General features: G+C 56.3%; 2 protein-coding genes across 2 annotated transcripts in view; both read left to right on the top strand.

Annotated features, from left to right (window-relative positions):
* The window catches only part of LOC119977203 (rho-related GTP-binding protein RhoG), a 50,527-nt gene extending 33,528 nt beyond the window's left edge, over positions 1-16,999 (top strand). Inside the window, exon 2 of the mRNA XM_038817909.1 lies at positions 13,884-16,999. Coding sequence (XP_038673837.1) covers positions 13,922-14,497 — 576 coding nt within the window. The 5' untranslated portion in view covers positions 13,884-13,921 and the 3' untranslated portion in view covers positions 14,498-16,999. The remainder of the gene's footprint in view (positions 1-13,883) is intronic.
* The window catches only part of LOC119977202 (interferon-inducible GTPase 5-like), a 134,887-nt gene that overhangs the window by 57,172 nt on the left and 56,040 nt on the right, over positions 1-21,675 (top strand). The gene's annotated exons all lie outside the window — the stretch shown is intronic.

Genomic DNA, 21,675 nt, shown 5'->3' with positions numbered 1-21,675 from the left:
CAGCCCCGCCCGGGGAGGCCAGGCCCAGCCCCGCCCGGGGAGGCCAGGCCCAGCCCCGCCCGGGGCGGCCAGGCCCAGCCCCGCCCGGGGCGGCCAGGCCCAGCCCCGCCCGGGGAGGCCAGGCCCAGCCCCGCCCGGGGAGGCCAGGCCCAGCCCCGCCCGGGGAGGCCAGGCCCAGCCCCGCCCGGGGAGGCCAGGCCCAGCCCCGCCCGGGGAGGCCAGGCCCAGCCCCGCCCGGGGAGGCCAGGCCCAGCCCCGCCCGGGAGGCCAGGCCCAGCCCCGCCCGGGGAGGCCAGGCCCAGCCCCGCCCGGGGAGGGCAGGCCCAGCCCCCGCCCGGGGAGGCCAGGCCCAGCCCCCGCCCGGGGAGGCCAGGCCCAGCCCCCGCCCGGGGAGGCCAGGCCCAGCCCCCGCCCGGGGAGGCCAGGCCCAGCCCCCGCCCGGGGAGGCCAGGCCCAGCCCCCGCCCGGGGAGGCCAGGCCCAGCCCCCGCCCGGGGAGGCCAGGCCCAGCCCCCGCCCGGGGAGGCCAGGCCCAGCCCCCAGCCCGGGGAGGCCAGGCCCAGCCCCCGCCCGGGGAGGCCAGGCCCAGCCCCCGCCCGGGGAGGCCAGGCCCAGCCCCCGCCCGGGGAGGCCAGGCCCAGCCCCCGCCCGGGGAGGCCAGGCCCAGCCCCCCGCCCGGGGAGGCCAGGCCCAGCCCCCGCCCGGGGAGGCCAGGCCCAGCCCCCGCCCGGGGAGGCCAGGCCCCGCCCCCGCCCGGGGAGGCCAGGCCCCGCCCCGCCCGGGGAGGCCAGGCCCCGCCCCCGCCCGGGGAGGCCAGGCCCCCGCCCCCGCCCGGGGAGGCCAGGCCCCGCCCCCGCCCGGGGAGGCCAGGCCCCGCCCCCCGCCCGGGGAGGCCAGGCCCCGCCCCGCCCGGGGAGGCCAGGCCCCGCCCCCGCCCGGGGAGGCCAGGCCCCGCCCCCGCCCGGGGAGGCCAGGCCCCGCCCCCGCCCGGGGAGGCCAGGCCCCGCCCCCGCCCGGGGAGGCCAGGCCCCGCCCCCGCCCGGGGAGGCCAGGCCCCGCCCCCGCCCGGGGAGGCCAGGCCCCGCCCCCGCCCGGGGAGGCCAGGCCCCGCCCCCGCCCGGGGAGGCCAGGCCCCGCCCCCGCCCGGGGAGGCCAGGCCCCGCCCCCGCCCGGGGAGGCCAGGCCCGCCCCCGCCCGGGGAGGCCAGGCCCCGCCCCCGCCCGGGGAGGGCCAGGCCCCGCCCCCGCCCGGGGAGGCCAGGCCCCGCCCCCGCCCGGGGAGGCCAGGCCCCGCCCCCCGCCCGGGAGGCCAGGCCCCGCCCCCGCCCGGGGAGGCCCCGCCCCCGCCCCCGCCCGGGGAGGCCCCGCCCCCGCCCCCGCCCGGGGAGGCCCCGCCCCCGCCCCGCCCGGGGAGGCCCCGCCCCCGCCCCCGCCCGGGGAGGCCCAGGCCCCGCCCCCGCCCGGGAGGCCCGACCCGCCCCCGCCCGGGGAGGCCCGACCCGCCCCCGCCCGGGGAGGCCGACCCGCCCCCGCCCGGGGAGGGAGCTCTGGGATTCCAGTCAGGGAAAGGGATAATTGTCCATGACCCTTGTTCCCCGTTGAATTTCCCGCTGGAGCTTCTTTTGGGTCAACCAAATAATTAAAATAATCAAATTGATGGAGAAGTTCAAACGACAGCCCGTTAAAGGGACCCCCCCCCCCGCCATGAAAGCAAAAAGAATCACAAAGGAAACTTAAACATTAAAACAAAATGTGATTACAGGGTCGAAAAAACACCTTACGGTGCCCACTGGGTACGGTCAGCCTTGATCAGGCTGGCATAGCCGTGGAAGAGGGGCAGACAGTCGGGACAGACAACCCCTCGTCTGTCTGCTGTCTGGACCTATCAATGGCCAACTTGGCCAGTACCATGAGGAGGCCCCCCTCCCTCCCAGACCCCCTTCCACACCCAGTGCCAGAAGATCAAAGCTTGGGGATGAAGTGCAACCAATGTTTCTGAAAACTAAAGAGGGGATGGTGGCCAGGAAATCACACATAGAACATAGAAAAATACAGCACAGAACAGGCCCTTCGGCCCACGATGTTGTGCTGAACTTTTGTCCTAGATTAAGAACAAATTAATCTACACCCCAGCATTCTACCCTAATCCATGTACCTATCCAACAGCCGCTTGAAGGTCCCTAACGTTTCCGACTCAACTACTTCCACAGGCAGTGCATTCCATGCCCCCACTACTCTCTGGGTAAAGAACCTACCTCTGACATCCCCTCTATATCTTCCACCATTCACCTTAAATTTATGTCCCCTTGTAATGGTTTGTTCCACCCGGGGAAAAAGTCTCTGACTGTCTACTCTATCTATTCCCCTGATCATCTTATAAACCTCTATCAAGTCGCCCCTCATCCTTCTCCGTTCTAATGAGAAAAGGCCTAGCACCCTCATCCTTTCCTCGTAAGACCTACTCTCCGTTCCAGGCAACATCCTGGTAAATCTCCTTTGCACCTTTTCCAAAGCTTCCACATCCTTCCTAAAATGAGGCAACCAGAACTGCACACAGTACTCCAAATGTGGCCGTACCAAGGCTCTGTACAGCTGCATCATCACCTCACGGCTCTTAAATTCAATCCCTCTGCTAATGAACGCTAGCACACCATAGGCCTTCTTCACAACTCTATCCACTTGAGTGGCAACTTTCAAAGATCTATGAACATAGACCCCAAGATCTCTCTACATTGCCAAGAACCCTACCGTTAACCCTGTATTCCGCATTCATATTTGTCCTTCCAAAATGGACAACCTCTCACTTTTCAGGGTTAAACTCCATCTGCCACTTCTCAGCCCAGCTCTGCATTCTATCTATGTCTCTTTGCAGCCGACAACAGCCCTCCTCACTATCCACAACTCCACCAATCTACGTACCATCTGCAAATTTACTGACCCACCCTTCAACTCCCTCATCCAAGTCATTAATGAAAATCACAAACAGCAGAGGACCCAGAACTGATCCCTGCGGTATGCCACTGGTAACACAGGCTCGATCTGGCGGCCAGGGCATATACACAGGCCCAGCTTGGAGGCCTGGACATTTACACAGGCCCAGCCTGGAGGCCAGGACATTTACACAGGCCCAGCCTGGAGTGCAGGCCATATACACAGGATGTTTACACAGGCCCAGCATGCCGGAGTGCGTGCTTCTTTTCATTAACCAAAGGATCTAAAATCAACAAATTTGAGGGAGAAATTAAAGACAGACGGTTAAAGCGTTAACTCATCAAAGCAAACTGAATCTCAAAAGAAGCTTAAAACATCAAAACCAAATTTGATTAAGGGGGTTGCTGGAGTGTGTGTAAACGTACGTGCGTGTGAGAGCCTCATTATTCAGTACTTTGCAATTACTCGCTCAGTCACTGTCGAAGTTTGTACATGAAGGTTGGCCTTGTGTTGCGAAGGGGAACGTGCCCGTGGAAAGTCAGCCCCTTGAAGAAATATTTGGGTGAACTCCCTAACAGCACAGTGGGTGTACCTACAACACGTGGACTGCAGCGGCTCTCCACCACCTTCTGAAGGGGGCAATTGGGGATGGGCAATAAACACTGGGTTAGCCATCGACGACCACATCCTGCAAAATAACTTTTTAAAACTCCAAATCCCTCGATTATCACTAACTAATATCAGTCTTAAAAGCTCCACTGTTGGGAAGTGATTTCTGACCCCCCACTCCCCCCAGAGAAAATGTTTTTTCTCTATCGACCCAATCAAATTCTTTAATCATCCGAAACACCTCATTTAGATCATCCCCTAACTCCTAAACTCAAGGGAATACAAACTCAGTCTGTCAAACCTGCCCTTGTATTTAACCCTTTAAGCCCCAGTGAATTCGTCCTGCCCCCCCCCCCCCCCCACCTCATCCACCCCAAAACTAATATCTCCTTCCTGAGGTTCAGGGTCCTGAACTACACTCAGCTCTTCCTGGACGGGAGTTCAGGTAGAGCTTCAATTAGTATAACTTCTATCCATTTGTAATCCAGCGCCGTTGAATCATTCTGAAGCTAACCTTGCACAGTGTTGTCCCTACACAGCAGGGATAGAGTCACAGGCCGATGCCCAGGTTAATGCTTTGTTTCTCTACCTCCCTCTCGGGGTGGGGGGGTTGAGCAAGCTCTTATTACTGCTACCTCCGTCTCAAAGCCACAAACTCTGAGATCAGCCCCAGCGGACAGTGAATGAGAGCCAGGGGAGTGTTGGCGAGTGCTGGGGCCTGCGGGGGGGGGGGGGCTGAACCGTCAAGAGGCTTTGACTGAATGGAACAGTTGAATCAAGTGTTGGTACTCTGCACACATAGGGGCTGGTTTAGCACACTGGGATAAATCGCTGGCTTTTAAAGCAGGCCAGCAGCACGGTTCAATTCCCGTACCAGCCTCCCCGAACAGGCGCCGGAATGTGGCGACTAGGGGCTTTTCACAGTAACTTCATTGAAGCCTACTCGTGACAATAAGCGATTTTCATTTCATTGGCTCCATTCCCAACATGGCTGGGTGCACAGTCCAGAGGTGGGAGGTCAATGGAGTGTTGTGGGGTCAGGATTGTGTAAACGTCTCCTCCACAACTTGAGTGACTGCAGCAACTGAGGAAGGCAGCAGAGAAACTGTGTCTAAACGCCCCACTTCCTCAACACTGTCCTTATCAGACAATCTGAATAAACCTGGCCCTCCCATTCCCTTGACGCAGAAGATAATTAACGAGCTATTACTGAAATGAATCGGCACAGCCCTTACTTTCACTTTTGTTAACCCGTGAGGTGCGGAATGGGGAAAACAAACTAACTGGCATGTTTACAGGAAACTCTGGGTGTCACAAAGCATTTTACAGCCAATATGTGCACAGCAAGATCCCAGAAAGAGCAACATTTATGCAAGCAGATACCTTATTTTAGTGCTGATGATTGAGGGGCACATCTCTCTCTGCTTCAAGGTATTGGCCGTGGCAACCTGTCCCTCCAACTGAGAGGGCACACAGGTCCATCACAGAGATGGTCCCTCCAATAGCGGCACTCCCTCCGTATTGACCCTCTGACAGTGAGCACTCCCTTCAGTACTGACCCTCTGACAGTGCGGCACTCCCTCAGTACTGACCCTCTGACAGTGGCACTCCCTCAGTACTGACCCTCTGACAGTGCCGGTCACTCCCTCAGTACCCTGACCCTCTGGCAGCTGCAGCACTCCCTCAGTACTGACCCTCTGGCCAGTGCAGCACTCCCTCAATACTGACCCTCTGACAGGTGCACGCACCATCCCTCAGAACTGACCCTCCTGACAGTGTGGCACTCCCCTCAGTACTGACCCTCTGACAGTGCAGCACTCCCTCAGTACTGACCCATGTCTGACAGTGCAGCACTCCCTCAGTACTGCCCCTCTGACAGTGCGGCACTCCCTCACTACTGACCCTCTGGAGTGTGCAGCACTCCCTCAGTACTGCCCCCTCTGACAGTGCGGCACTCCCTACTCCTGACCCTCTGACAGTGCGGCACTCCCAGTATGACTCTCTGACAGTGCGGTCAACTCCCTCGTACTGACCTCTGACAGTGCGGCAATCCTCAGTACTACCCTCTGACAGTGCGGCCACTCCCTCAGTACTGACCCTCTGACAGTGCGGCACCTCCCTCAGTACTGACCCTCTGACAGTGCCGGCACTCCCCTCCAGTACTCCCTCAGTACTGACCCTCTGACAGTGTGGCACTCCCTCAGTACTGACCCTCTGACCGTGCAGCTCCCTCAGTACTGACCCTCTGACAGTGCGGCGCTCCCTCAGTACTGACCCTCTGACAGTGCGGCATTCCCTCAGTACTGACCCTCACTCCCTCAGTATTGACCCTCTGAGAGGGCAGCTTTCCCTCAGTGATGCAATGGGAGTTCTATCCTAGAATTTATGCTTGAAACTCCTTGGATTGAAGCTTGAATGTTCTTACTTAGTGAAAATGGGGAGCAGTGCAATGTTGAAATTGTGATTGAAGATGTGGTCAGGAAGCTGTGAGCTTGGCTTGGCCAGAATTCATTGTCCACCTCTATTGCCCCTGAGACTTTGATGGTGAGCCAGCTTTTTGGGTACAATGGGTGGTTTGCTCGGTCATTTCAGAGGGTCACTGAAGAGACAACCACATTGCTGTGGATCTGTAGTCACATGTAGGCCAGACCGGGTAAGGACAGCAGATTTCCTTCCCTAAAGAACATTAGTGAACCAGATGGGTTTTTACAACAATCCAGGAAGAAGATTGGAACTGAAGGAGAGCATTTTGGCAGCACGGTAGCACAGTGGATAGCACTGTGACTTCACAGCGCCAGGGTCCCAGGTTCGATTCCCGGTTTGGGTCACTGTCTGTGCGGAGTCTGCACGTTCTACCCCGTGTCTGCGTGGGTTTCCTCCGGGTGCTCCGGTTTCCTCCCACAGTCCAGAGATGGGCAGGTTGGGTGGATTGGCCATGATAATTGTCCTTCGTGACCAAAAAGGTTAGGTGGGGTTACTGAGTTACGGGCATAGGGTGGAAGTGAGGGCTTAAGTGGGTTGGTGCAGACTCGATGGACCGAATGGCCTCCTTCTGCACTGTATGTTCTATTCTGCTCTCCCAGCATTCAGAGATCATGGTTGGCCTACAACCTATGCCAAGCCTTTGCCCTGTATTTCTTGATGCTTTTTTGACAGAAATCCATTAATCGTTGAATTCCAATGAACAACTGACCTGACTTCAGTTACTGATTGTGGAAGAGAGTTCTGAGCTTCTCCCTTTGTGTGTTAAAGTGTTTCCACATCTCACTCCTGGATGGTGTGGCTCTAATCTTTAGACCCTAGTCCTTGTCTCCCCGACTATGGAAGTAGTTTCTAGATTAGATTTTAGATTTAGATGTATTGTCACGTTCTGCGTAAAGTCCAGACAGCTCGTTCCATGCATGGAAAACATAGGGCCATACATAAATACACAATGTGAATACATAGACACAGACATCGGGTGACGCAGACTGAGTGTAGTACTACTCAGTAGAGAGGATGTGTGAAGAGATCAGTTCAGTCCATAAGAGGGTCATTCAGGACTTCCGGTTGCGGCCTGGGTAGGTCGCACGGTCGGCAGCTCCCACCGATAACGGACTTTTGGGCCCTTTTACTGAGCTCCAGCGGCACTTGGATGCCGTTTCTCGGTGTGGGGAGGAAACAGTGAGGCTCCCCCAGTGCTGTATGGAGTGGGGCAGGAGGGGGGCAATCAAAAAAGCGGCTTTGGAGAACAGAGGAGAACCGGCGCGAAGAAACAAGATGGCGGCCGGCGGGGATCAGGCAGCGTGGGCCCAGTGGTCACGGGAGCAGGAGGAGTTTCTCAGAAGCTGCTTCGCCGAGTTAAAGGCAGAGATGCTGGCCCCTATGAAGGCTTCTATTGAAAGGGTTGGTGGAGGCCCAGTAGATGCAGGGGATGACGATTAAGGAGGTGCAGCAGAAGGCCTCTGATTACGAGGATGAGATTTTGGGCCTGGCGGTTAGAGTGGAGGCGCACGAGGCTCTGCACAAAAGATGGCAGGAGAGGCTGGAAGACCATGAAAACCGGTCAAGGAGGCAGAACCTGCGGATTCTGGGTCTCACTGAAGGCATGGAGGGTTTGGATGCTGGGGCGTATGTGACCACGATGCCGGGAACGCTGATGGGGCTTTCCCGCGGCCCCTGGAGCTGGATGGGGCGCAGAGAGTCCTGGCGAGGAGGCCGAGGGCGAACGAGCCGCCGAGAGCTGTGGTGGTAAGGTCCCACTGCTTCACCGACAAGGAGTGTGCCCTGCGATGGGCGAAGAAGGAGCGAAGTAGTAGGTGGGAGAACTGAGATCTGTATTTACCAGGACTGGGGTGCAGAGCATGGCAAGAGGCGTGTGGGATTCAACCGGGCTAAGGTGGAACGCCACAGCAAAGGGGTGAAGTTCGGGCTGTTACAACTGGCGAGGCTGTGGGTTATATATCAGGACCGGCACCATTATTTCCATACGCCGGATGAGGCGTGGACTTTTATAAAGAACGAGAAGCTGGACGCTAACTAATGGATGGCAGTATGTTGTTGGGGCATGCTGGGGGGGCTGGGGGGGGGTGGTGGAGGCTGGGGGGGGGGTGGTGGAGGCTGGGGGGGGGTGGTGGAGGCTGGGGGGGGGGGTGGTGGAGGCTGGGGGGGGGGGGGGGAGGCTGGGGGGGGGGGGGTGGTGGAGGCTGGGGGGGGGTGGTGGAGGCTGGGGGGGGGTGGTGGAGGCTGGGGGGGGGTGGTGGAGGCTGGGGGGGGGTGGTGGAGGCTGGGGGGGGGGTGGTGGAGGCTGGGGGGGGGTGGTGGAGGCTGGGGGGGGGGTGGTGGAGGCTGGGGGGGGGGTGGTGGAGGCGGGGGGGGGGTGGTGGAGGCTGGGGGGGGGGTGGTGGAGGCGGGGGGGGGTGGTGGAGGCTGGGGGGGGGGGGGCGGCGGCAGCGGTGTTATGTTGGGTTTTCTCCCCTGTTCTCTTTTGTTTTTGTTGGCCGCTGGGCCCTGGGGGTTCTGGTCTGGGTCGCAGTTGGGGAAGATCTGTGTCACAGGTGATGGGGTCGGGCCAGACAGTGAGAGCAGTTTATTCGCTCAATGTTGGGGGTAGCACCCGAAGTTTGTTTGTTTGAGAGAGTTGTGTTTTTTCTCTGTACACATGGGATGAAGGGAGGGGGGGGGGACACTCTCTTTACCTCACTTAGTTGCGGGGGGGGGGGGGGGGAGGTTGGAGCCCCGGTGAGGGAGCCAACATGGGGCATTGGAGGTAGAGGTGGGAGCGGCCGGGGTCAGCATGAGTCAGCTGACTTGTGGGAGTGCAATGGGGGGGGTTAAGCGAACACTTGACTCGGGGGGGGGGGGGGGGGTCTGCGATGCTGCTTTGCTGACTGGAGGGGAATCAATTTTCGGAGTAAAGGGGAGGGTCAGGACGGGGAGCCTCCGGCTGGGGGGCTGGAGTGTGCGGGAGGCGCGGGAACGTGGCTGGCTGAAAAAAGGGGATGGCTTGTCGGGAGGGGGGGTAATTAACCCTCCCGACCAGGCTGATCATGTGGAACATGAAGGGCCTGAATGGGCCGGTCAAGAGGGCCCGTGTGTTTTCGCACTTAAGGGGGTTAAAGGCAGACGTAGCCACGCTACAAGAAACACGTCTGAAGGTCGCGGATCAAACCAGGCTGAGGAAGGGATGGGTGGGGTAGGTCTTCCACTCGGGGCTGGATGCGAAGACCAGGGGGGTCGCAATCTTGGTGAGCAAATGGGTGGCATTTGAGGCTGGGGGTATTGTGGCGGATAAAGGGGGTAGATATATTATGGTGAGTGACAAGCTGCAGGGGGCCCGGGTGGTGTTAGTGAATGTTTATGCTCCGAACTGGGACGATGCAGGGTTCATGAAGCGGATGTTGAGTAGGATTCTGGATTTGGAGTCAAGCAGTCTGGTAATGGGGGGGGGGGGTCTTCAACACGGTCCTGGACCCGGCACTGGATCGATCTAGGTCTGGATCGGGTAAGAGGCCGGCAGCGGCCAAGGTCCTGAGGGGGTTCATGGACCAAATGGGGGGAGTGGACCCTGGAGATTCGCTAGGCCAAGGGCGAAGGAGTTTTCTTTCTTCTCCCATGTTCACAAGGTTTACTCGCAGATTGACTTTTTCGTGGTGAGCAGGGCGCTAATCCCGAGAATGGAGGGGGTAGAGTACTCAGCCATTGCGATTTCGGACCATGCCCCGCACCGGGTGGAGTTGGGGCTGGGGGAGGAGAGAGGCCAACACCCTCTGTGGAGACTGGACGTAGGACTATTGGCGGACGAGGAGGTCTGTGGGCGGATTCGGAGGAGTAGCCAAAGCTATGTGGCGACCAACGATACTGGGGAGGTTTCAGTGAGTGTGGTCTGGGAGGCGCTGAAGGCAGTTATCAGGGGGGAGCTAATTTCAGTCAGGGCCCACAGGGAGAAGAGGGATAGGATGGAGAAGGAGAGGTTGGTGGGGGAGATACTCTGGGTGGACAGGAGGTATGCGGAATCCCCCGAGGAGAGGTTGTTAAAAGAGCGCAGAGTCTGCAGGCGGAGTTTGACTTGCTTACCACAGGGAAGGCAGAGGCTCAGTGGAGGAAGGTACAAGGAGCGGGGTACGAGAATGGGGAGACGGCAAGCAGGATGCTGGCGCACCAACTACGGAAGAGAGAGGCAGCCAGGGAAATTGGGGGAATTTGGGGGGGGGGGGGGGGAGAACATGGTGCTGAGCTCAGCGAGGATCAATGAGGTCTTCATGGACTTTTATGGTAAACTGTATGAGTCAGAACTCCCGGGGGGGGGGGGGGGGGGGGGGGGGGGGGGGGATGAAGCAATTCTTGGACCAACTGAGGTTCCCTAAGGTGGAGGAGGGGCGGGTCGAGGGATTGGGGGCCACGATTGAGATGGAGGAATTGGTTAAGGGTTTGGAGGGAATGCAGTCAGGCAAGGCCCTGGGACCGGATGGATATCCCGTAGAATTTTACAGGAAATTCTCAGAGCTGTTGGGCCCGTTATTGTTGAGAACCTTCAAAGAGGCGAAGGAAAAGGGAACCCTTCCCCCGACAATGTCACAGGCTCTGATCTCGCTCATCCTTAAGCGAGATAAGGACCCGTTGCAATGTTGCTCCTACAGGCCGATATCGCTCCTTAATGTAGATGCCAAACTGTTGGCCAAGATCCTGGCCACCAGAATTGAGGACTGTGTCCCGGAGGTGATCAATGAGGATCAGACTGGGTTTGTGAAGGGCAGGCAGCTGAACACGAAAGTGTGGAGGCTCCTGAATGTGATCATGATGCCCTCTGAAGGGGGGGATGCAGAAGTGGAGGCTGCAATGGACGTGGAAAAAGCCTTCGATGGAGTGGAGTGGGAGTACCTGTGGGAAGTGTTACGCAGATTTAGATTTGGCGAGGGATTCATAGGGTGGGTTAAATTGCTGTATCAGGCCCCTGTAGCGAGTGTGTCGACGACCCGGCTGCGGTCGGAGTACTTTAGGCTACATCGAGGAACATAGAACATACAGTGCAGAAGGAGGCCATTCGGCCCATCAAGTCTGCACTGACCCACTTAAGCCCTATCCCCGTAACCCAATAACCCCTCCTAACCTTTTTTGGACACTAAGGGCAATTTATCATGGCCAATCCACCTAACCTGCACATCTTTGGACTGTGGGAGGAAACCGGAGCACCCGGAGGAAACCCACGCAGACACGGGGAGAACTGCAGACTTCGCACAGACAGTCACCCAGCAGGGAATCGAACCTGGGACCCTGGTGCTGTGAAGCCACAGTGCTAACCACTTGTGTTGCCCACAAGAACGAGGCAGGGGTGTCCCCTGTCCCCCCTGCTGTTTGCCCTGGCAGTTGAGCCTCTGGCCATGGCATTGAGGGAGTCTAGAAACTGGAGGGGGCTGGTTTTGGGGGGGGGGGGGGGGGGGGAGGAGGAGCACGAGTTTCACTGTATGCGGATGACCTGCTCCTGTACATTTCGGATCCAGTGGAGGGGATGGGGGAGGTCATCAGGGACTTTTCGGGGTATAAGTTGAATGTCAGGAAAAGGGAGCTTTTTGTGATCCATGCGAGGGGCCAGGAAAAGAGACTGGGAGAGCTCCCGCTTAAGATGGTGGGAAGCAGCTTTTGCTATTTGGGAATACAGGTGGCTAAGAGTTGGGGTGCCCTGCACAAGCTCAATCTAGCGCGGCTGGAGGATCAGATGGAGGGGGACTTTAAGAGGTGGGACATGCTCCCGCTTTCCCTGGCGGGCAGGGTGCAGTCCGTGAAGGTGACGGTCCTCCCCAGGTTCTTGTTCGCCTTCCAGTGCCTTCCCATCCTCATCCCCAAGGCCTTCTTCAGGCGGGTGGGCAGGATTATCACGGGATTTGTGTGGGCAAACAAGACCCCGCGTGTTAAGAGACTGTTCTTAGAGCGCAATCGGGGGGGGGGGGGGGGCTCAGTCTGGACCCCGATATGGAACAATCACAGGTTTGTTCCAGGTAGAATAGATGGCGGGTTCCTAAGCTGGCACAGAGCGGGTATCAAAAGGATGGGGGACTTGTTTATTGACGGGACTTTTGCTAGCCTGAGGGCACTGGAAGAGAAATTTGGGTTGCCCCCAGGGAATACCTTTAGGTACCTGCAGGTCCGGGCTTTCCTGAGGAAGCAGGTAGGGGAATTTCCGCTGCTGTCGGCCTGGAGGATACAGGACAGGGTGGTCTCAGGCATGTGGGGAGGGGGCGGAAAGGTTTTGGATATATACCAGAAGCTGCAGGAGGCGGAGGAGATCTCGGTGGAAGAGCTGAAGGGCAAATGGGAGGAGGAGCTGGATGAGGGCCTGTGGGCAGACGCCCTGGGCAGGGTCAATTCCTCCTCCTCTTGTGCCAGGCTTAGCCTGGTTCAGTTTAAGATGGTGCACTGGGCGGCTATAACAGTGGCGAGAATGAGCAAGTTCTTTGGGGTGGAGGACGGGTGTGTGAGGTGCTCAGGGAGCCCAGCAAACCATGTCCATATGTTCTGGGCATGCCCTGCACTTACAGAATTTTGGAGAGGCTTTGTAAAGACTATGTCCAAGCTCTTGGACACTCGGGTAAAGCCGAGTCCGGAGGTAGCGATCTTTGGAGTGTAGGAAGATCCGGGAGTTCAGGGGGCGAAAGAGGTCGACGTCTTGGCCTTTGCCTCCCTAGTAGCCCGGAGACGGATCTTGTTAATGTGGAGGGACTCGAAGCCCCCGAATGTGGAGACTTGGGCCAGTGACATGGCTGGGTTTCTAAGTTTGGAGAGGATAATGTTTGCCTTGCGAGGGTCTGTGCAGGGGTTCTCCAGGCGGTGGCAACCGTTCCTTGACTTTCTCGCGGAACGTTAAGTGGAGGTGGTCAGCAGCAGCAGCAACCCGGGGGGGGGGGGGGGGGGGGGGATAGATTTTACTTGTAAAGGGCAGATACCCCACCTTGCTTTGTTAAATTGTTAATTCGCTTTTCTTTATTATTATTATTATGTTTTTTGTTGTTTTCTTTCTGTAGTGGTTTGTAAAATTTTGTAAAAAGTTTGAATAAAAACACATTTTTAAAAAAAGGGTAATTCAGGAGTCTGGTGACAGTGGGGAAGAAGCTGTTTTTTAATCTATTACTGTGTGTTCTCAGACTTCTGTATCTCCTGCCCAATGGAAGAAGTTGGAAGAGTGAGTAAGCCGGGTGGGAGGGGTCTTTGATTAGCTTTCCCCAGGCAGCGGGAGGTGTAGATGGAGTCAATGGATGGGAGGCAGGTTTGTGTGATGGATTGGGCTGTGTTCACGACTCTCTGAAGTTTCTTGCGGTCCTGGGCCGAGCAGTTGCCATACCAGGCTATGATGCAGCCCGATAGGATGCTTTCTATGGGTGCATCTGTAAAAGTTGGTAAGAGTCGATGTGGACATGCTGAATTTCCTTAGTTTCCTGAGGAAGTATCTGTCCTGTCTAAAAATCCTGAAAACATTTTGATGAATTTACGCCCTTTATCTTCTGAATTCCACGGAATGTAACCCGGGATCTTGGGATTCCAGGTATCATTGTGGTAAATCCTCACTCAACCCCCTCCAAAACCAAAATAGTCCTTCCCAAAATGTTCATGATCACCCTTACTGATACAGTTTTTATTTGTGCCAGATTTATTTCCATTCCCCCAAATGGCACTTGTCTCTAAATCATTATTTCAGACTTCCGAATAACTAGTCCAGTAACATTGCCGCAATGTTGCTCCACACGTCAGTCTGGGTAGACGGATATCTCCCACTCAGTAATCTAAGTTTCAGCACAGCGGAGTTGGGTGTGCGAGGGGGAGAAATTGTTTGTTTCTCAGTTACTGAATTTTTTTTTTGTTTGTGGGTTTGCAGGTTGCTGACGTCGAGGAGCTGATAATCGTGGCCCAGGGATGCAGAGTATTAAGTGTGTGGTGGTGGGGGATGGTGCCGTTGGAAAGACCTGCCTGTTGATCTGCTACACCACCAATGCCTTCCCCAAAGAGTACATCCCAACCGTCTTTGACAACTATAGTGCGCAGATCACGGTGGACAGTCGGACAGTTAGTCTGAACCTTTGGGACACTGCGGGTCAGGAGGAGTATGATAGACTCAGGACTTTGTCCTACCCCCAGACCAATGTCTTCATCATCTGCTTCTCCATAGCTAGTCCCCCCTCGTATGAGAATATCCGCCACAAGTGGCATCCTGAGGTGACCCACCACTGCCCAGACGTGCCCATGCTCTTGGTGGGCACCAAGAAGGACCTGCGGAACGACCCGGAAACCATCAAGAAGCTGAAGGAGCAGAGCCTGGCACCCATCACGCAGCACCAGGGCAACGGGCTGGCCAAGCAGATCCAGGCCGTGAAGTACATGGAGTGCTCAGCACTCAACCAGGAAGGAATTAAAGAGGTGTTTGCCGAGGCAGTGAGAGCTGTGATTAACCCAACTCCGGTGAAAATCAGAAAACCCTGCGTACTCTTGTGAGGAAGGTTCCCCCCCCCCCCCCCCCCCCCCCCCCCCCCCCCCCCCCCCCCCCCCCCCCCCTCACACTCTCCTACCCACTCCCACCTTGATTTGCCGCACAGTCAGGACCTTTGTGAAACCGGTCCGGCATCCAGTCAGCGGCTCTGGAATATAACCAACGCTCGTTGGGAAGAAATCTGCTTCGTCCAGTTTGAGAAGGATTAGCCAGATTGACGTCTCCAATTGGACTGGTTCCCATTTCTCCCTCCCTCCCTCCTGCCCTCCCTCCCTCCCGCATCAATCAAACATCCAGGAAACATTAGAGTATTTTGGGATGAGTATGGGAAGGGGCCCTCTTGGCTGTCCTTGTCCCCTCCTCACTTTGCCGAGCAGATTGACCCCGTGGATCCTCCATCCTTTGGCCTTCCCTCCCCAGAGCTCATCCCAGCTGGACATTCCCTATAATCCTTCTCCTGGAATAACACATTCCTGAGGGATTGTCCACATCTCCCTGTTGGATGAGTCCCACCTTTAGCCGTAGTAAAGTGCGAGAAAATCTCAGCGAGTCTGGCAGCATCTGTGGCGGAGAAACCGAGTGAACGTTTCGAGTCCAAAACGATGAGTTCTTCTGAACCTTTAGCCGAAGCCTGAGCCGATCCGCTTCTTCTCCCACTCTGGCTTTCCAGGGAGTTGGTTGTAAGCAGTGTCCGGATGGGCTGGTTTACAGTCCTTTGGTCTGATGCTGTAGCTGTGGGCAGGAGTGCAGAGAGGCAGGCCTTCATTTCAGATAGTGAAAGCCTGGCTCGCCTCTCCTCAGCTCCAGGGTCTGGATCAAAAGGTCTTTTTAAAAATGTAATCTTTCCTGGGATGTGTTGGGCTGACGAGGCCAGTGTTTGTTGCTCTTGAACTGAGTGGCTTGCTGGACCGTGTCAGCGGTCTGGAGTCACATGTAGGCCAGACCGGGTAAGGAGGGCAGATTTCCCTCCCTCAAAGACATTAGTGACCCTGATGGCTTTTTTATGACAATCGACAATGGTTTTGTGGTCACCATTGCTTTCAATTCCAGAGTAATTGACTAAATTTAAATTCTGTCAGCTGCCTTGCTGGGATTTGAACCACTGTCCCCAGGGTATTGGCCTGGACCTCTGGATGTTGCCACTAGGACACCCGATACAGGTTTGGGCAGGTCAGAAAATTTGAATTCTCGCCCAACCAGAATCGATCCCGAACATGGAGAGTGTGGGAGAGAGGTTTTTAAATGCACTGATTTCCGAGTAGCTGACGATGGTTTTGTTTCAGCTTTCCGAGTGGGGAGGGAGCAGAACGGCCTCGATGGGAGACTGAGATGGTCGGGTGGCTGTTGGACCAGGCATTTGCCCGAGGGTCACGCTGTGAAGGCAGTTTCCACCAGAATGACGGCGTTTGAGGGATTTGTTGGCTCCTGCGGAATATCCCAGACCTTGACCTGCCTCCTCCTGGCTCCCAACTCTTCAGGGGGGGGTTGGATGAGGTGATTTGGGATTGGGGTCGAGGGATGTAGTCCGACGAGCAGTCGATATAGCGAGAGTGTGAGGATATGCTTCTCGGGGAATGGACTTTCACGTACAGTCAGAATAACCCGAGTCAGTGACGCTCAATGCAGGTGACTGAAGGTTACAGAAAGCTAAAGTTCAACAGTCCCATCCTATCTGCCTCACTAGCAAAAAATGGCTGGAAAACCCTTTCCACTGGTGCCTTAAAGATTGACCCGTGGGCAGCCAACGGCAGGGGGTTTGTGGGTCAGGGAGCTGGTTAAAAGTCATGTGATTAATTCCTCCCACAATATCTCCAATCATAGGTGCTGATGCCTTCTGGGAGATTTGTTGGTACTTTGCTCAATCTTCCCCTCCCAAGCAATTGCAATCAAATAGAAATTGATGACCCCCCCCCCCCCCCCCCCAAGCCTCGGGCCTAAACTCTCTGGTTTCTAACACAGCTGCCACCAAACAGGCCACTGAAGTCAGACGCACCTCACTCCCCTTGCATTCCCCCCCCCCCTTTCTCACTCCCCTTGCATTCCCCCAACCCCCCTTTCTCACTCCCCTCGCCCCATCTTTATCTTCTCCACAGTCCAGCGCTTGCTTAATGTGCTGCTCCCACGGTTGAATGACCTGCTCTCAGGCATCATGCAGGAGTCAATGCCACTCTCAAATGCTCAGGTTCGAAACCCAGAGGGGAGCCTTTGAGGTCTGTCCGAGAGGTTATGCTGAAACCCTGGGTTTATAGTTGTTTCTGCCGCTTAACAATTCCTCCTCACCGTTACCTGCTATGATATCCTGTTAAATTAGTAGGTGCTTTTTTTGAAAAGTAAAAAGTATTCATAATTAATAAAGATGTAAGAAACTCAAACTGCTCATTTGTAAATCTGTTCTTAATGTGTGGTGTTTGAAGTATGCTTTTTTTTTTTGTTGCTTGAAATGTTTAATAATCTCCGACATTGCATTGTTTTAATCTTTATGAGCTAATAAAGACTTTGTTTTTGGAGTTATGTTGAAATTGTGATATTGGGCGGCCTGGTGCCGTTGTAGTGGCTAGGCCAGCTTCTGAAGCCTGGGGGTTGATTTTTATTCTTTCCCTACACCGTTCCTGAGTACTGCTGCAGCTGGATTCAAGGCGGTTTAATGCTGACAGGTTGCACAGGCATTCCCTTGAGATTAGAAGATTGAGGGATGAAATGCAATGAAAATCGCTTATTGTCACGAGTAGGCTTCAAATGAAGTTACTGTGAAAAGCCCCTAGTCGCCACATTCCGGCGCCTGTTCGGGTACTCAGGGAGAATTCAGAATGTCCAATTCACCCAACGGCACTTGTGGGAGGAAACCGGAGCACCCGGAGGAAACCCACACAGACACGGGGAGAACGTGCAGACTCCGCACAGACAGTGACCCAAGCCGGGAATCGAACCTGGGACCCTGGCGCAGTGAAGCCACAGTGCTGACCAATGGAAATTCGAGTCAGGCCATTGAGGGGGAGATGTCACGCTATCTTCCCAACAGAAGGAAGTGAAAATCCAAACCTCTGACTCAAAAGGCTGAGGAAGCAGGTCAGGATAATCCAGGACACAGATTTTTGTCAGCAAATCTAGATTTGGGCAATAAATACTGAATTTGGCAGTGATGCCAGTAGCTGAAGGATGGATTTTTAATAATCCAGTCCACTCAACCACTCGGAGACCCCATGCTTTCCACCCTATCCTGTTCCCCATTTTACACGACATTCCCTGTCTCTCCTCACAACCCCTGGCTCTGAGGCACATCCTATGTCCCTCGTTAAGTGGAGAGTCATTTACAGCACACAAGGGAGGCCACTTGGCCCATTGACTTGATGCTAGCTCTCCGTGGAGCAATCCAGTCAGTCTTACTCAATCCCCACAGCAAGTTTATTTCTGTTGAGCGCCGGCCAACTTCCTTTTGATGTCATTGTTTCTGTACCCACCCATCTCGTGGGCTGTGCGATCCAGCTCATTATTACCACTCGCTGTATGGAACATTTCTTTCTCACAACCCTCTGCTCTGTCGTGAGCAACAGTACAACCAACAACAATGGCATTGTTTGATGATTTTTAATGAATATAAGGAGTGCACCATCAATCTACTCGCACCCCCCCCCCCCCCCCCCCGCACTGTCAAACCCCCTAAACCCCCTCCCGACGTGGAGGATTCTATCAGATCACATTCTGAATTTAAACCCAATGCACTCGAACCCCTCGTCTCAGTTGACTGAATGTTTGTCACCCTCTCCCTCTTCCCTCTCCCTCTCCAGGGGAGTTTTTCCTTCCTCGGTAAAGAGCCAATTTGACAGACATTACTCCAGCTGTGGGTCCCCCGACAGGCTGGACAATTGTTGGAAGACTGTTTCTCTCACAATCACGGCAATCCCATTCTAATAAATGTTGATAAATATTGAAAATGTGACTGGGGAAACTTTTTTTCAAGCTGAATGTCGGATCAGATACACCATCACTAAAAGGCACAGAAAGCACGATGAATGATTCATCTGAAAGACAGCACTTCAGACAGAGCTGCACTCCCTCAGTACTGACTCTCTGACAGGGCAGCACTCCCTCAGTACTGACCCTCTGACAGTGCGGCACTCGCCTCAGTACTGAACCTCTGACAGTGCAGCACTCCCTCAGTACTGACCCTCTGACAGTGCGGCGCTCCCTCAGTACTGACCCTCTGACAGTGCGGCACTCACTCAGTACTGACCCTCTGACAGTGCAGCACTCCCTCAGTACTGACCCTCTGACAGTGCAGCACTCCTCAGTACTGACCCTCTGACAGTGCAGCACTCCTCAGTACTGACCCTCTGACAGTGCAGCACTCCCTCAGTACTGACCCTCTGACAGTGCAGCACTCCCTCAGTACTGACCCTCTGACAGTGCGGCACTCCCTCAGTACTGACCCTCTGACAGTGCAGGCACTCCCTCAGTACTGACCCTCTGACAGTGCAGGCACTCCCTCAGTACTGACCCTCTGACAGTGCAGGCACTCCCTCAGTACTGACCCTCTGACAGTGCGGCACTCCCTCAGTACTGACCCTCTGACAGTGCGGCACTCCCTCAGTACTGACCCTCTGACAGTGCAGCACTCCCTCAGTACTGACCCTCTGACAGTGCAGGCACTCCCTCAGTACTGACCCTCTGACAGTGCGGCACTCCCTCAGTACTGACCTCTGACAGTGCAGCATCCCTCAGTACTGACCCCTGACAGTGCAGCACTCCCTCAGTACTGACCCTCTGACAGTGCGGCACTCCTCAGTACTGACCCTCTGACAGTGCGGCACTCCCTCAGTACTGACCCTCTGACAGTGCAGGCACTCCCTCAGTACTGACCCTCTGACAGTGCAGGCCTCCCTCAGTACTGACCCTCTGACAGTGCGGCACTCCCTCAGTACTGACCCTCTGACAGTGCAGCACTCCCTCAGTACTGACCCTCTGACAGTGCAGCACTCCCTCAGTACTGACCCTCTGACAGTGCGGCACTCCCTCAGTACTGACCCTCTGACAGTGCAGGCACTCCCTCAGTACTGACCCTCTGACAGTGCAGCACTCCCTCAGTACTGACCCCTCTGACAGTGCAGCACTCCCTCAGTACTGACCCTCTGACAGTGCAGCACTCCCTCAGTACTGACCCTCTGACAGTGCGGCACTCCCTCAGTACTGACCCTCTGACAGTGCGGCACTCCCTCAGTACTGACCCTCTGACAGTGCAGCACTCCCTCAGTACTGACCCTCTGACAGTGCAGCACTCCCTCAGTACTGACCCTCTGACCGTGCAGCGCTCCCTCAGTACTGACCCTCTGACAGTGCAGCATTCCCTCAGTACTGATCCTCTGACAGTGCAGCACTCCCTCAGTACTGACCCTCTGACAGTGCGGCACTCCCTCAGTACGGACCCTCTGACAGTGCGGCCCTCCCTCAGTACTGACCCTCTGACAGTGCGGCACTCACTCAGTACTGACCCTCTGACAGTGCAGCGCTCCCTCAGTACTGACCATCTGACAGTGCAGCACTCCCTCAGTACTGACCCTCTGACAGTGCAGCACTCACTCAGTACTGACCCTCTGACAGTGCGGCACTCCCTCAGTACTGACCCTCTGACAGTGCGGCACTCCCTCAGTACTGACCCTCTGACAGTGCAGCACTCCCTCAGTACTGACCCTCTGACAGTGCAGCGCTCCCTCAGTACTGACCCTCTGACAGTGCAGCGCTCCCTCAGTACTGACCCTCTGACAGTGCGGCACTCCCTCAGTACTGACCCTCTAACAGTGCAGCACTCCCTCAGTACTGACCCTATGACAGTGCAGCACTCCCTCAGTACTGACCCTCTGACAGGTGCATCCCTCCCTCAGTACTGACCCTCTGACAGTGCGGCACTCCCTCAGTACTGACCCTCTAACAGTGCGGCACTCCCTCAGTACTGACCCTCTGACAGTGCATCCCTCCCTCAGTACTGACCCTCTGACAGTGCGGCACTCCCTCAGTACTGACCCTCTGACAGTGCAGCACTCCCTCAGTACTGACCCTCTGACAGTGCGGCACTCCCTCAGTACTGACGCTCTGACAGTGCAGCACTCCCTCAGTACTGACCCTCTGACAGTGCGGCACTCACTCAGTACTGACCCTCTGACAGTGCAGCGCTCCCTCAGTACTGACCCTCTGACAGTGCAGCACTCCCTCAGTACTGACCCTCTGACAGTGCAGCACTCCCTCAGTACTGACCCTCTGACAGTGCAGCACTCCCTCAGTACTGACCCTCTGACAGTGCAGCACTCCCTCAGTACTGACCCTCTGACAGTGCGGCACTCCCTCAGTACTGACCCTCTGACAGTGCGGCACTCCCTCAGTACTGACCCTCTGACAGTGCGGCACTCCCTCAGTACTGACCCTCTGACAGTGCGGCACTCCCCTCAGTACTGACCCTCTGACAGTGCAGCACTCCCTCAGTACTGACCCTCTGACAGTGCGGCACTCCCTCAGTACTGACCCTCTGACAGTGCGGCACTCCCTCAGTACTGACCCCTCTGACAGTGCGGCACTCCCTCAGTACTGACCCTCTGACAGTGCGGCACTCCCTCAGTACTGACCCTCTGACAGTGCAGCACTCCTCAGTACTGACCCTCTGACAGTGCCGCACTCCCTCAGTACTGACCCTCTGACAGTGCAGCACTCCCTCAGTACTGACCCTCTGACAGTGCGGCACCCCTCAGTACTGACCCTCTGAACAGTGCGGCACTCCCTCAGTACTGACCCTCTGACAGTGCGGCACTCCCTCAGTACTGACCCTCTGACAGTGCGGCACTCCCTCAGTACTGACCCTCTGACAGTGCAGCACTCCCTCAGTACTGACCCTCTGACAGTGCGGCACTCCCTCAGTACTGACCCTCTGACAGTGCGGCATTCCCTCAGTACTGACCCTCTGACAGTGCGGCACTCCCTCAGTACTGACCCTCTGACAGTGCAGCACTCCCTCAGTACTGACCCTCGGACATTGCGGCACTCCCTCAGTACTGAGCCTCTGACAGTGCGGCACTCCCTCAGTACTGACCCTCTGACAGTGCAGCACTCCCTCAGTACTGACCCTCTGACAGTGCAGCACTCCCTCAGTACTGACCCTCTGACCGTGCAGCGCTCCCTCAGTACTGACCCTCTGACAGTG

Source organism: Scyliorhinus canicula, chromosome 14 (assembly GCF_902713615.1).
Source record: "Scyliorhinus canicula chromosome 14, sScyCan1.1, whole genome shotgun sequence".
NCBI classification, from domain to species: Eukaryota; Metazoa; Chordata; class Chondrichthyes; order Carcharhiniformes; family Scyliorhinidae; genus Scyliorhinus; species Scyliorhinus canicula.
This window is presented reverse-complemented; position numbering and strand designations above follow the sequence as displayed.